Source organism: Eptatretus burgeri, chromosome 9 (assembly GCF_056783735.1).
Source record: "Eptatretus burgeri isolate ZD-2024b chromosome 9, Ebu_testis_v1, whole genome shotgun sequence".
NCBI lineage: Eukaryota > Metazoa > Chordata > Myxini > Myxiniformes > Myxinidae > Eptatretus > Eptatretus burgeri.
Genome location: NC_140969.1, coordinates 8,940,828 through 8,956,785, shown reverse-complemented (window position 1 = coordinate 8,956,785; position 15,958 = coordinate 8,940,828). Strand labels below are relative to the sequence as shown.

At 43.1% G+C, this 15,958-nt stretch overlaps 1 protein-coding gene across 6 annotated transcripts in view; it reads right to left on the bottom strand.

The window, feature by feature from the left end:
* The window catches only part of LOC147019491 (contactin-4-like), a 182,287-nt gene that overhangs the window by 2,827 nt on the left and 163,502 nt on the right, over window positions 1-15,958 (bottom strand). For all 6 annotated transcript variants that reach the window (XM_085894029.1, XM_085894030.1, XM_085894032.1 and 3 more), the window contains exons 22-24: window positions 14,403-14,515; window positions 9,890-10,061; window positions 593-628 (exon numbers count right to left, since the gene is read on the bottom strand). In XM_085894029.1, the coding sequence (XP_085750155.1) occupies window positions 593-628; window positions 9,890-10,061; window positions 14,403-14,515 (321 nt within the window). The remainder of the gene's footprint in view (window positions 1-592; window positions 629-9,889; window positions 10,062-14,402; window positions 14,516-15,958) is intronic.

Below are 15,958 nucleotides of genomic sequence, written 5' to 3'. Positions count from 1 at the left end.
TGGTGGTGGTAGTAGGTGGTGGTGGTGGTGGTGGTGGTACAAGATGTGTTAAGTGCCAAGTAGAAATTTTTTAAGGACTTAAACAGAATAAGTGGCGAATTGTGAATCGATAATTAATGTGATGTGGAAACATCACAGGCATCTACTCCGTGTCTCAGCCGTCTCGATAATGGTAAACATAATGTGCACAAAGGTGACACTAATTGGGAAATGTTCATCACTAGTTAGCTTTGCTTCAGACCATTGGGGTATGTTGTTGTTTTGTTTGATGCTCCTGACTCCATATTTGGCTTTATGCCTGGTTATAAGTGCGTATCCAGTCCGCACAAAGTTTGTTTTTTTTTCACACTCTGCGATTTTGAGGAGATGCCATTTGGGGAATAACTGAACATTTAACAATGTTATTATTTCCAAATTGCGTTGCATGTATGGTGCGGAACACCAGAACAAATCATAACAAACCATTTTAACAATTGAATTTGCTCATTATTTTATCCATTAACTGAAAATGCTGGTGCTCCAGTGTTGAAATCAGAATATTTATTCACTGATGTTATTCTTTGTGGGATATATTATGCAAAGAAAAACATACCTCGATTGAAAGCATTGTTTGCTTGGTAAACTTTTTCTGAAACAACAAGAGGGAGGACACACGAGGATAGAGTAAAAAAAAAAACCCCCAAAAAGCAGGAAAGCAGGCAGATGGGTCATTCTGTATTGTGTAGTGTTTGAAGAATTTTTTTTTTAAAGTTTCACAAAGTGTAAAAGGTTTTAAAAGTTCCAAATTACCTTACCATTGTGGATGAGTGCAGAATACCTTTTTGAAGTCAATACAATGTTAACTTGGGCAAGCAATCAAATTGCATGTTCACACCAAGACTTGTTTCATGTGGTTTTATAGTATTTTATATATGTACTTACTTTCTAATTGTACATACTTTATCGACATACTCACATTCTAATTGTACATACTTTATCGACATACTCACATTCTAATTGTACATACTTTATCGACATACTCACATTCTAATTGTACCTACTTTATCGACATACTCACATTCTAATTGTACCTACTTTGTAGAGGTACTCGGTTGACAAGGTACTCAGAAGCAGATTCTCAAGAGACAAATAGGAGTTTATTCCCCCATTGATTCAAGCCATGAGTAGCTGTATCGCCATTGCACACACAGGCATACTCATCTTTCAAGTAGTTCCACCGACATATTATATCATTGTACAAATAAATACCAACACAATAAAATGGTCAGGACACTACTAGCTACCATTAGGTAGAGTTTGTGGCCTATATTAGCACATTCTGTGAGGACAAACAGACAAAGAAACGGAACCAAATGCAATCCACTCTCCTTTGGTGAGAGTAACCATAGAGTTCAAAGAACACTTCACACTGCAGTTTTGAAAAACAAGGACACGGGTGGGGTCTGCGAGCAGTAAATTTGATTGGTGGAGATGACGTAAAATGCCATAAAATTTGATCAAGTGCAGTCAACCCTTGCCATCCACGATTTCGCATATCTGCGCTTTCCTTTCTGACACCCTTTCTGTCTGTCCACGCCGATACTCACGCGTATCCGCGGAAAAAAATAATCTCCTCCCACCTCAAACTCCTTAGGTTTTCATAAGTTTTTTTAAACACTTTCAATGTTTGGATAACAATATTTTCCATCATTTAACATTACGTGTTAAATTATAATTGTACCATATCGCCTGAAAATATAACAATTTGAAAATTTACATTCTGTATCTTCCAGCATCTGCCGCACCAACACATCATTGTCTTCTGGCTGCTTGGCGGTTGGTGAGGTGCAGTATTTTATTGTGATAAAACTTTGTATCATATTTATTTAATCATGGATCTAAAACGTCTATCAAGTGGAGCATCTGCTGAAGAGCAGAATAAAAAAGTGAAGAAAGTGATGACATTATCGGAAAAAGTGGAAATATTAGATCGACTTAAGAGTGGTGCACGTGTTACTGGGTTGGCGAAAGACGACAATGTCAATGAGTCCACTATTCGTTACCCTTGTCAATGTAATGATAAAATTAGGGCTAGATCAACATAATATATCTCCACAAAGGCCCCACAAAGGCAAGAGCACAACATAATAGATGTGAGGGATTTGTGAGTCGCTCCTGGGAGATTGACCGGTGACCTCCATGCTATGACTATGTTCAAGCAGAACTGACCGGGGCTACCCACCAACAGTACTCCAAGCAGTAAAGCCTTCTTATTGATGGTAAATGTAACTTATTTTATTGTATTGTTACGGTTCTAGGAACCACATGCAGACAACATACAGGTGTCCCAAGTCAGTTATTCCATTAAGTATATGTGTAGACAGATCCCTTCCTTGTGTTTAGTGGGAAAATTAAAGGGGTGCGTTGCGATGTTTTTTTTTAGTTAGATTAATAAATCTTTATATCCCTGCTCCATTTCATTGGAAAGGCAATGGTACTCTCTGCCTGCTTGCCCATTCTCTCGCTTGCTACTCGCACGTGGGCTGAACAACCACGTGTTCACCGACTTGCCTAACCGGAAACTCGCTGTCCGAGGCAAAATCCTCTTACAGTAGTTCCTTCTTGGCGAGTCCACACGTGTGGAGGGGGCGGGCTTCCCAGTATGGCCGAAACCCCGCCCAGAAAGGGCGGACCCATGGAAGCCCCATCCAATCAAGGTGGATAGTGACGTCAGTTTCACCAAGGCCCCTCCCCACTGAGAGAGATGGATAAATTATGACACCATCCTCAGGGTGGAGTGCTTGGAGTTCGGAGAGTTCGTGAAGTGCTGAGATAGTTCGTTCTGTGCAGGAGTCTTGAGTTCTTTGGGGGTCTGGAAAAGAAGCGAAACTGCAACAGACGCTTGGAAGCCCGAATCCTGTCCCAGACCAGGATCGTTTAAAGAAAGATCTGTGGAGGATCCAAGGAGTTATTTGAGGGTCGTTCATTCTGTGCTTGGAGGTTGGAGAATTCGTTAGTGAGTACTTGGAGGTCAGAGAATTCGTTAGTGAGTGCTTGGAGGTCAGAGTTGGTTGGAAACGAAGAGGTTCCCGCTGCTTGGCTCTGCTCACGTCTCGCCCCGACGGCCCGACTACTGGTCCCGGCCCACTCGAGCTCCTCCACGGACCCGAACTCCACACGGGCGGCTGTAGACCTGCCTGCACGACTGTTGGCAGGTGCCGCACCACGGAGCATTCCTTTCCCCGAAACTCAAGTACTCGAAAGCGACCTCAGCTCACTTCCTGAGTGTGTCTGAGTGTGTGGCACCATCCATTAAGTATAACTGTATAAGTTATTCAAACCAAGTAAATCTCCTGTATATCCACGATAAGCTTGCTCTGTGTCCTTCTTGCTGTAAATAAAACAATTGTGGAAATGTCCCCAGTTCGTTTCCGTCCTTTCTTTCATTGGTCCAGCATGGTTCGGATCTGAGTTTTAGCCGGGTCTTTGTTCCCGTTAATCTGCTCATCCTAGCCGGCACGGCTTTGGCAGTTCCGCTCGAATGCACCCGAACCGGAGTTGGTAGTCGGTAGTTGGAACTCTACCGCAGTCGGTAGAGTGACCCGGTCCGAGCAAAACGTGCCGAGGGCGTGGTTCCCTGGTAGATGACACCGCGTGGTGAATTAGGTAAATTGGTTCGAGACAAAAAGACCCTATGCTACGCGGTGGAAGTATTGGCGTCCACGGCCGGTTAAACGACCCGCCGCCTCACAGAGTTATCCATGAGCGATGGCCTACAATTCCGGGAGTCTGGTGGGAGAAGACGTAACTTCCCCCACCTCGCGGTCATTCTCGCCACCGGTCCCCGGCCTGCAACAGTATTTTTACTCAATTGTTCTTGTTTTTTTAATTAAATGTCTTTTTTATGTAATTTATTTCTGATTTTTGGACTTATTTTGGGAGGCTGGAACGTATCTCATTGACTTGCATGTTATAAACTGTTCACCATTCGCGATTTCACCGTTCACGGAAGTTTAGTGGAAAGTAACGCCAGCGGATGGCGAGGGTTTACTGTACCTCAAAACAGAAGGGTTTTGAAAGTGCCAAAAGGTGATTTGTGTTCTGCAGTTTTCAAGTATATAATTCAGTTGAAATAACGTAATACTTTTTAAAGGTTGAAGGAAAGGAAATTTGGAGGTTTACCACCGCTAATGCAGTCTTTCACACCACCTTATTTAACACATACAGTGCCTATAGAAAGTCTACACCCCCTTTCAAAATTTTCACGCTTTGTTGCCTTTTGCCTGGAATTAAATTGCATTAAATCAGCCTTTTCTCACCTTTATTTACACATCGTAACCCACAACTTCAAAGTGAAAAACAAATTCTACAAATTTAAGAAAATTAATTTAAAAATACAAAGTAGAATATCTTTGTTGGACAAGCATCCACCCCTCCTCCCCTTAAAATAGTAATTGAAAATTAGCTTAGGTGTAAAAAAAAAATACACCTTCAAAATCACACACCAAGTTAATTGGCCTCCAGCTGTGCTAAATTGTAGTGATTCTGATTATTTCAGAATGAAATCAGCTGTTCCTGCAGGTTTCCTCTGCTGGGTAGTGCATTTCACAGCAAAGACTCGACCATGAGCACCAAGGAGCTTTCAAAGGATCTCCAAGATAAAGTTGTGGAAGGGCACAGATCAGGGGATGGGTATGAAAATATTTCAAAGGCTTTGAATATCCCTTAGAGCACAGTGAAGACAATCATTCAGAAGTGGAAGGCATATGGTACCACCAAGATCCTGCAAAGATCAGGCCATCCCTCAAAACTGGATGACCAAGCAAGGAAGAAATTGATCAGAGAAGCCATCAAGAGGCCAATGGCAACAATGAAACAGCTACATGCCTTTATGACAAAAACTGGTGACTATGTGCATGTGACACAATATCCAAAGCACTCCATAAGTCTGGATTGTACGATAGGGTGGCAAGAAGGGAGCCATTACTCAAAAAAGCCCACCTTCAGTCCTGTTTGAGGTATGCAATGCAATAAAACATGCCGGAGGCTCTGAAGCCATGTGGAAAAAGGTTTTGTGGTATGATGTAACTTTTTGGCCAAAATGCAAAATGTTATGTTTGGCACAAACCCAACACAGCACTTCACCCAAAGAACACCATCCCTACTGTGAAGCATGGTGGTGGCATCATCATGTTATGGGGATGTTTCTCATCAGCAGGGACTGGGGCACTTGTCAGGATGGAAGGGAAAATGGATGGAGCAAAATACAGAAAAAATCGAGAGGAAAACCTGCTGTCCTCTGGAAGAAAGCTGACATTTGGACAGAAGTTCACTTTTCAGCATGACAATGTCCCGAAGCACACGGCCAAAGCTACACTGGAGTGGCTAAAGAACAAAAAGATAAATGTCCTTCAGTGACCCAGTCAGAGCCCCGACCTACATCCAATTGAAAAAAACTGTGGCATGACTGGAAGATTGCTGTCCATCAACGCTCCCCATGCAACTTGACTGAGCATGAATAGTTTTGTACAGAAGAATGGGCAAATATTGCCCAATAAGGGTGTGCAAAGTTGGTAGAGACCTATCCCAACAGACTCATAGCTGTAACTGCTCTCAAAGGTGCTTCCACCAAGTTATAACTCAGGGAGATGGACACTTATTCAACCAATATATTCCTGTTTTGTATTTTTAATTAATTTTCTGAAATTTGTAGAATTTGTTTTTCACTTGGAAGTTGTGGTTTACGATGTATAAATAAAGGTGGAAAAAGTCTGATTTCTTGCTATTTAATTCCAGGCTACAAGGGAACAAAAGGTGAAAATTTTGAAAAGTGGTGTAGACTTTCTATAGGCACTGTACATTAGTTATTCGTGCTGTTGTTTGTGTCCTTTATGATGTCCTTAAAAACAGTATCTCACTCCTTTCGACACATGTGCGATCGGGATTAATTCAGAGCCAAAGTATTGCAAAATTACAGGTTCATTTTCCGATTCATGTTCCGATTCGTGTTCAAAATATAATGTTCAATTGAAATTCAGTGGTTCCTGGATCATAAACTGACGTCTGGACAGACAGAAAGACAGACGTGAACCAATCGCTTAACCACGCTTTTCGCTTCACGTGTTCAGGGTATAAATATAACCAAGTTATGCTTGCAGCTCAAGCGAGACTATTGTAATATTATTTCGTTGATTTAATAGTTTTCCTCCATAATGATACAAAAATTTGAAACAAGACAAAAAAATATTGTTTGGCTGCAATGTACTTATAAACCATTGGATGGAATACGGTCGCTTCAGGCAGAGTAGAGTAGGCTACATAGGAGGTACTCATCCGATAAAAAGTGTGATCACAAATGTGTTTAAAGACGTGTGTTTATTTGAAAAGTTAAATGTAGACCTGTCAATGGGGTACAAATCACGTGTGGTGGGGGAATGATCCCACCCATAAAGACAGTTTCTGGTAAACAAACATGAAGGTGGTTGGTTACTGATGCCACAATTTCTGAGGTATACTGAGGAACATGACCATGAGCTATACGTGAAGATTGTGTCAATGCAAGATCCGCATGCTGAGGCATAGGTGAAATTTCTTCAAACCGAGAGTTGTCAAATGGCAATGAGAACGTTCATCAAAGTCACACCGGCAGTCAATGCTAATGTCCTCTACTGGTGGGATGACATGGAAATAATCGTCATCTTACTGATGTTCACATGTGTGCAGTGAGAAGGGCAATGTAACCTGGACTTGCAATCAGGTCAGGCCAGATCAGATCTGTTGTCAGGTCAGGCCAGATCAGATCTGTGACTTGCTGCAGGTATCATGTAAACCTGTACTAACCTGTTACATGGTCGGGTTGTTGGCGACTAAACCGTCTCCCCCACCAGGTTTCCTGGTGAGGAGGGTGTTTTGATATGGACACCCAGCAGGATTAAAAACAAAACCTGTCAAAGGGCGGAGGAGCTCCTTGTGAGCCAACGGCCATCCATATCTAGTGCCCAACTGTGTCTGCGGACGTCCTCCTACAGTTGGGTTACTTCTTATTCGGAGGTTGATTCTTATTCAGTGCCCACAAGCTCATTGCTGGACTTGGTATTCCAACGCTAGCGGTGTGGCAAAGGAGATTGACCATATGCTCGTTGATAGTCGCTGGAGAATGACCAGAACTGCAGGGTCTACCGGAGTGCTCAGTTCCACAATACTGACCACCGCCTTGTTGGAGCAACTCTTAAGTTGCACCTTAAATCCAGGAAAATGGGACCATCCCAGCCTAGGCTGGAAGTTAGCAACCTCAAGGAAGAGAGGGCAGCTGAGGAGTTTGCGAACAGGCAGAGGGGAGATTTTGGGGGTCGGGATGCTTTGGGAGATCCTGAAGAGTTGTGGAGTGCCTTCAAGACCACCGTCCTTGATGTTGCCGGTGGATGTATTGGAACTCAACGTAGGGCGAAGAAGAATTTTTTCTCTCAAGGGACACTGGATAGCATTAACCAGAGTCGCAGGGCCAGGCTGAAAGGCAGAGTTGAGCTCTTCAGAGAGCTGATGCGTAAAACTGCACGTGCGCTAAGGGTGGACAAGGAGGCCTATGTGCGAGGAATCTGTGAGGGTGTAGAGCATCACTTGTGGTCAAGTGATTCTCATCTTGCTTACAGCTGAATTCGCGCATTGCGTTCGTCCAAGCCCATCCCTCGGTGTGCTGCAGTTAGAGCAGAGGGCGTTGCGCTCTTGACAGAAGAGTCCGTAGTGAAGGCCCGCGGGGCCGGTTAATTTGATCGGTTGTACCAGGCTGATCCACCAGGTGTCGAGTTGGACATCAGGGGTGTTACAATCCCTGTTTCCGACCCTCCAATCAACTGTGGTCCACCTTTGTTTGTGGAAACACAGGCTGCGGTGAACTGGTTGAAATGGGGTAAAGTTCCAGGGATCTGTGGCATCCATGCTGATCTTCTCAAGGCTGGTTTAAATACTGCACTTATGTTGTTGCAAGCAGTTCTGTGCTCTGACTGAAACACAGGCATCATCCCAACTGACTGGAAGAGGGGCCTTGTTGTTCCTCTCTGCAAAGGAAAGGGTGATCACCAAGACTGCAACAACTACCGAGGGGTGACGCTGCTCTCAGTGCCGGGCAAGGTCTTTGCTCAGATAATAGGGTTCGGCACCATCTGCTTGAGCACCAGCGTCCAGAGCACTCAGGCTTTACACCAAAGAGGTCAACGATTGACCGTATCCTTGCTCTTCGGGTCCTCACCAAATGCAGACGCGAGTTTCGGCAGGGGCTACTTGCAGTCTATGTTGATCTCTGTAAAGCGTTTGATTCATTGGATCGGGATGCCCTCTGGAGGATTCTTGGTCTTCGTGGGGTGCTGATGTCGATCTGATGTCTGAACTCTACTCTGGTACTGAGAGTGCTGTGAGATATGGTGGTACCATCTCTGACTTATTTCCAGTTGTTACTGGAGTTCGTCAGGGGTGTGTACTTGCCCCCACACTTTTCTGCACTTGTATGGACTGGATTCTGGGGAGGATGTCGGAGAGATCAAGCTGTGGTGCATCGTTTGGGAATGTCAAGATCACTGACCTTGATTTCACAGATGATGCAGTCATCGTTGCAGAGACTCGAGATATCCTTTTGGGGGCCCTTGAGGTGCTGAATGAGGAGTCAGAGCCACTGGGATTACGGGTTTCCTGATTCAAAACTAAGATCCAGGCTTTCAATGACATCTTGAATGCTGCTGTCCTGTCTGTGCCTCAATTTCCTCAACCAGGCCCCGTGGTCCCCTTTGTTGTTTTTAGCCCAAGGCTTCCTGGTCTGCTCTCCATCTTCTTCCTTCAGGCCCTCCAAAAACACTGGGTGATCCCAGTTTTGGTTAATTCCAGAGACAAAGCCACAATCAATGTCTTCTCACAAAACTTTGTGAACCACTTGTTTGTGCTCCTTTCACACAAGGCTTCCTCCTCCAAGCAAGGTCTCCGTCCTCATTTCACATGAGCTTCTCTTTGTTCTCTGTTGGTAGGCAGAGTTCTCTTCTTCCTCCTGGGCGAAGTCTTCTTCTGGGGTGCTGTTCACAGGGGTGGCCCGAATAACAATAAATGTACATAGCCACTTCTGGCTCCACAGCACACTGTGCCAACATGGCTGGCATATACTGGCCAGAGATTTTGTAATCGGCCTAGTTTCACACGTGACACGTGTACCTCTGCATTGGGAAGTCTACACCTAGCCCTGCCGACAAAGAGGTATTTATACATACATAATTAATCCCTCTACCCTTTCTATAAATTACATATGCTGCCTCCTCAGCATTACATGTAACAAATGACTTACTCTGACAGATCCCTGCTACATGGCAATCTAACCTACTCGAAACCCACAGATCATACTACACTTACAACAGTCTGGCTATGAATACCCCCCACCCCCTTTCCATGTAGCAATATGTAAAATGTATTCTGTTTTTTATTCATCAACCATAAATTGACATTCACAAGATGACCATGAGTATAAAGCAATGGTAAAATTAACGACACTTCACCCTCGATTCCATGTGAACTATTTAATATATCCCCACACTCAACAAGATATACAGGTTGTCCACAAAGTCTTATTCCAGTTTTAATATTCCATAACAATCAACCCAAACAATTATTTTTTCTTGCAAACTGGCTGAATAAACCGGGTTCTTTTTTATTTATTGCTAATCAAGTGATATTATACTTTTAAAGATGTTCATATTGTATTTTGGTGCCAATTTTTAAGTGTTTTCTTGTTTAGAGAACATATTTTGTCCATCATTTAAACAATATACTAATTATTGTAATTAATCGCTGAGGAAGCAATAAGTTCTGAATCCCAGACTTATTTGACATGCAATCAAGGTCTTACAAAAAGGTTAAATGATGTGCCATCACTTACCAGAGTATGAGGCTGGCTCAAATGTGCTCTTCGCACCATCTCCACCATCACTCACTGCATACACTTTTACAATGGTGTGTAATAAGATACCAAGCGGCAGCGTCACCCTGGTCTTATTGGTTTGCAATGTCTCCCATTGAGAGTGTCGCATATCTCCAACCATGTAAAGCACCTGAAAAAAGCCAAAGACATTTTAAATGAAGCACATGCATATAATAGACGAGTTACCATAGACATATAGGGAATATAATAGAGTAGTTATTGTAGTACATGCAATGTAGTGGTTACAACAGCATATGTAGTAACGTTACATACAGTACCACATGTAATCGAGTAATTACCATACTAAGTTATAGAAGTTACCATCGAGGAAGTGAAAGAGTGCCGTAGTCCCTGTTACAAAATTAAATAACAGTTACTGTGATGTATAATTGAAGAGTGGTTGCTGTTGCATGACCTATTTATATATTTTAGAATGGTTTAAAAAACAAATATGACAACCTTTATTTTTCTTACCATTTCTCATATTTCATGCAAATATTCTGCAATTTTTTTGTTTTGCACTGTTTGTGATCCCCTGTTTTAGGTGTGGTATTGCTTATGACAGAATGGAGAGAATTATGCTGGAGAATTATGCTGGAGCAGGTTTTTAACATCGATGAGACGGGATTATTCTGGAAGAGGATGCCATCTGATACCTTCCTGTCCAAGCAGGAAAGAGCTGAACCAGGATTCAAGATAAGGTGGTTAAGCATCATCTGACCGTCTTCTATGTGGCAATGCTGCAGGCGACTGTCGTAAAGCTAATGCTGCTCCAACAATCGCTGAATCCCACTCCCCCTTTCCTGCTCCCCTTCCCTGCTCTCTACTCCAACAGCATCATCATCATTCCAAGCCTGTTGTTGGCTGAATGGCAAAGGTGGCTGGCTTAAGATCTTAAGGTCTTGAGTTCAAGCCCCTTTCTCCACCATTTCATTAACATCAGGTGGGTTGACTCAGCCTATCATCCTTCCAAGGTCGGCAAAACGAGTACCAGCTTACTGGCAACAGGGGGCATTGCATTAACGGCACAGCCGCAGCCCCAGAAAATGATGCATATGAATAAATAAATAGATAGATAGATAAATAAATAAAGAAACAAACAAACAAACAAATCAATCAATCATCATCATCCCTGGAAAACTGGGTCAGGAGGATTTCAGGAGTAAAGAGGGTGGATAGGAGGATGGATGAACTGAGGGAGGAGACTGGTATGCAGATGAACTTGACGGGGAGATTGGTGAAATGCCAGATGAAATGGGCTGGACACTTGGTGCAGATGGGGGGAAGAGAGAATGGCAAAGAGAACAGATAGGTTGAGGGAGCAAGGTAGGAGGAAAAGAGGTGGAGCATGGTTGAGATGGGAGGATTGTGTGAGGAGGGATATTTGTAAGGTAGGGGTGGTTGGAGAGTGGAGAGAGTTGGCTGAGGACAGAGGGAGGTGGAGGAGTATCGTGGTCAAGGCAGGGCAGAAGTTTGGTGCCTTCGGACCTCACCGCTTATCAAGGGAAGAGGACAAGGAGATCCCAAGGTAATTCTTGTGTTTTCTACTTACAGCAGAGTACATAATATTCTTACCCTCACCCACCTCGCTGTTTTGTAAAAATTACCAAGCTGTTTTTGAATAATTTTAAAAGGTAAAAGTCTTGTGTTTTCATTTATTTTATTTACATGGTTATTACCCATGGACAATAACTTGAGAACGGCTTGACAGATTGATTTTATTTTTTATTTTATTTTGCAAAGCAAAAATAAATGTCAAATGACATCACAGATGGGGTGCTCTGCTTTTATTTTCTTTTTTCTTCTTTTTTTTCTACTTGCACTTGATCTGGTGTTGTGTGTGTGTGTGTGTGTGTGTGCGTGCGTGTGCCGTGCTGCGATTTTCAATATGGCCACCATCTTGAAATTGGTTTCCGTCAAGGGGCTGAGGGGTTACACCCGTTTTGCGGTGCTATTTTTTATATTGTGATGTGTGTATTTATGGCTGCCGCCAACCTTCCTCTATATTTTCTCAAAGTCCAGGAACTGAAACCCCCTTTTCCCATAGGGCCTTGGTTTCCACTATCATGGTTTTAACTATCGTGGGATTTTCCAGGAACATAACCCCCCCACGATATTTGAGGGTTTACTGTACAAAATGATGTATGCACAAAACAATGTTTTGATGTGCAAAACGACCACCTGAATCGATTTGTTCCTTCGTATGCAGCACAAGACTGTGGGGTAGCATCATTGGCTGAGGGTGTGGCTGTGCCACTGATGCAATGTCCTCTGCTGGTTAGGGCAGGAATTTGTTCATGGTGCTAGCGATAGCTTGCCTACTCTTCGAGAAGGACAACGTGGGATCTTTAACATCCACAAATGAATGCTGGCAGATTCAGACTTGGTCAATCTATATTGGATATGCTGCTTCTGCTCTCCCAGCAATGGATGGAGGCCGACAATGTCAGATATGAGATCAGGGCAGGCTCTTCTAGACATATCCCGAGCATTCGATACAGTGTGGCACCCCAGCTTACTCTTCAAACTTTGCACCTATGGCATCCAAGATCAACTCCACACATGGCTTACTAACCTACTCTACTCTGGTAGCCAATGTCTGGCTCTCAACAGAATCCTTTCATCTCCTCTCTCTGTCAAGGCTGGAGTGCCACAAGGCAGTGTTCTGCGACCTGTGATAATCCTGTTCTTCATAAATGTTCTCACTGACTGAAAAATCCTCTCTATCTCTTTGATGGTGACTCCGCCCTCTTCCCTACCATCCCTCATCCTTCAGATATGCAGACAGCCACCTCTTCCATTGCTGCAAACCTTGATAGAATCACGATGTGCTGGTCAAACACTTGGAATATGTCTTTAAATCCTGACAAATGTCAGATTCTCACTCTGTCTCTCTGAAAAGACCACCTGGGAAACCAATCAATCAGCAAGAATATCTCTTTGGCAAACCACACTTTTAAGTTGGCCTCCAATGCCAGTCACCGACTGGGCATCCTTTGTTGTGCAAAATCCTTCCTTGGCACATCTGAATACGTATCCACCTTCAAGTCCTTCACCCATAGCTTGATGGAGTAGTGCTCTCTCCTCTTGGCAGGTGCACAACAATCTCCTCCCTCAGTTCATCCATCCTCTTCACTCCCACATTCTTCGGGACCCAGTTGTTCTCACTGAGTTGCAGCCTGTGTTGTTGTCTCTCTGTCAGTGTGACTTCTTGCTCAGCTTGTTGGCATGGAAACCAGGCCATCCACAATCATTGGACTCTCCCACAATGAAGCTGAGTGTATAAGCCTGTCACTTTCACATCACTGACAAGTTGGTGGTCTTTGTGTTCAACCACCTCCTTTCTGTCTTGCACCTTCACCCTCAACTCTCTCTGTGCTCTGTCTCTTCCAGGTTTCTGCAAGGCGCATGTGGTCTGCCAGCAACCTCTTTCTGGTGAAATTCCCAAATGCAGAATCACTGCTCACCTCCACTCATTCATCCCTCTTTTCCCACTTGTAAAACAACTTCCACCTTCTCTTACATCCCCATCTTCGCTCCAGGACTTCAAGACAGCTGTTTACTACCATATCAGATCATCTCCAATCCAAATCCAGATATTTTCTAGCTAAGTTAACCAATCCAAGCCCACCTCTTTCCAAGTACCGGTTTTTCCTTCTTGAGTGTTTGCTTCTGTTTCCATCTTGTCCACCCCATGATGTCTTCCCCTCCAACTTATTCTTCCCCACATCCCTTATTTGTCCGAGTCTCCCTTGGGTTTGTCCCTCAATCCTGCTGTTGGTGTGTTTCCTCCCTCTCTTTCTGCTGTTCCTTTTGTTCTGTTATGTCCTTATCCTTTATTTGTTTTCGCTCCTTCACGAGCTTTGACTATGAATAAAAAAAAATGAGACTCTGGATATCACATCAGCATCACGTGTCACCAGCACTAAAATGGCAAGTTACTTTTTACTCAACTTAAATCTCATTTAAAGTATAACTCCACAAAATATGGTTTAGCATAAAGTTGATATTATACCAGGTGTATTATTTGTTCATCTGAATGCCACACGTGATATTTCTTAATGCTATTGGCAAGAAAGCACAGAAGGTGAGATATATTGAAGATTTCAAAGTGTCCCACCTTTCATGATTTTATGGCAGTGGCATTAAAAAGTGAAAATAATAAAGTGATAAATTATATCTCACAATCCAATGTTCCATCACAAACACGTAACCATCTTATAAATCAGGGTCCTTCCACATTTGGTTGATCACATAAAAGTCCATGAAATCTATTGAAACACCCTCGCAGCTTTATAGTACTGTATTGTAAAGTTGGCAGATATTGTCTGATCAACATGGTAAACATTTGCATATGAAGACTTTGTAAAAGCGATTCAAAAGTGTAGTTGGTAGAAAAGTTCAAATAAAAGTCCTGAAGTGAATGTGCAAAGTGAAAGCGAAGTGATAAAACCCCATATATCACACGTGCCTTATATCCCAACACTGCAGATTCATTCTCCATTGCTTCAACAGGAAGCCACGAAAGAGTCAACTGTCCACGTTCTTGTTTGTACTCGGTGATGTTTGGTGCCTGGCTAGGGGCTGGGTGAAAGGATAACTGCATTACTCATAGGTCGTTATCAATGGCTATGTGATGTTTAGAGAGCAATAAAACAAACATTATCAAACCAGCTAGTACATGTAGATAGAGTTAGTGCATACAAGGTGAACATGTTTTAGATTAAGAGATTAATGAATATCATTTTATTTTTTATTAACGCTTTCTTCTTCCTCCCTTTATAAGGGGTGTGGCCGAATGGTACCAAGCTTCTGCCTTGCCTTGACCAAGATACTCCTCCACTTCCCTCTGCCCTCAGCAGACTCACTCCACTCTCCAACCACTCTGAACTTATTGGTATCCCTCCTTACAAAATCTTAACTTCCTTCCTTTTCTGCAAGTACACAACAAACACCACAGGCTTGTGCTGGTTGGTGACATGCTCTCCCACCACTATCTTATAGTCCTTGATCCTCCACAGCTGTTGCTTCTTAACTAGCAACAAATCCATTTTCTTTTTGTGATGTCCACTCCTGTAAGAAATCTTGTAAGCCTGGTGTTGGCTTAGTGGTTCAGGTGGCTGGCTTGGGATCTTAGGTTACTGCGTTTGAGATCCTGTCCACCATTGAATTAACAACAGGTGGGGTTGACTCAGCCTGTCATCCTCCTGAGGTTGGCGAAATGAGCAACAGTGTACTGGTAATAAGGGCGTTGGATCAGCAGCATAGCTCTGCCTTCAACCAATGATGCAACCAGCAGCCACAGGCTGCACATGAAGAAGATTAATCTTGTTGCTGTCCCTCTTCTGGAAGAACAAACCAATTATGACTGAACAATTTATTGCCAACAACTCCACCAGCTCTAGACACTCTCTATTCCTCATTCCCTATTATATCCAAATTTAACAACAGTTCTGTGGTAAATATAATTTATCAACTCTTGATCAAGTTCTGTGACTCTCATATGTGCGTTGAAATCTCTTGTGATGCACAGTATCACCTACAGCTTTACCATTCACATCATCCTCTCCAGTACATCCCTGAAATCCTGCTTCTCTGCCTCAGTCCTTTCTGTCTGTGGCCCATATATTGACAAAACACACCATTTGTTCCTGTATCACCAAACATGTCATAACTATCCATCTATTTCATTTTTCCACTCTGACCACATCCTTGCTGATCTCTTCCGATACTATGATTCCAATGCTATTACTCCTTCGATCCCTTCCCAAGTGCAACAGCTTGTACTCTCATACCAACCTCCTCACTTTTTCAAAATTGTATGCGTAAAATATTTCGACTTTCCATTTTATTAGCCAATGATGAAATTTATTTTCTCAGTCATTGTAGAGGACTGACAGGATAGCCAAGAGGTATGTACACTCATCTCTGAGCTGTCGAGCTTGAGTTCGAATCTTGGCCCAGTGAAAACTGTAACCCTGGTGTTTCGCAGACACGATGATTCATCAATGTGTGTGCCATCTCTCA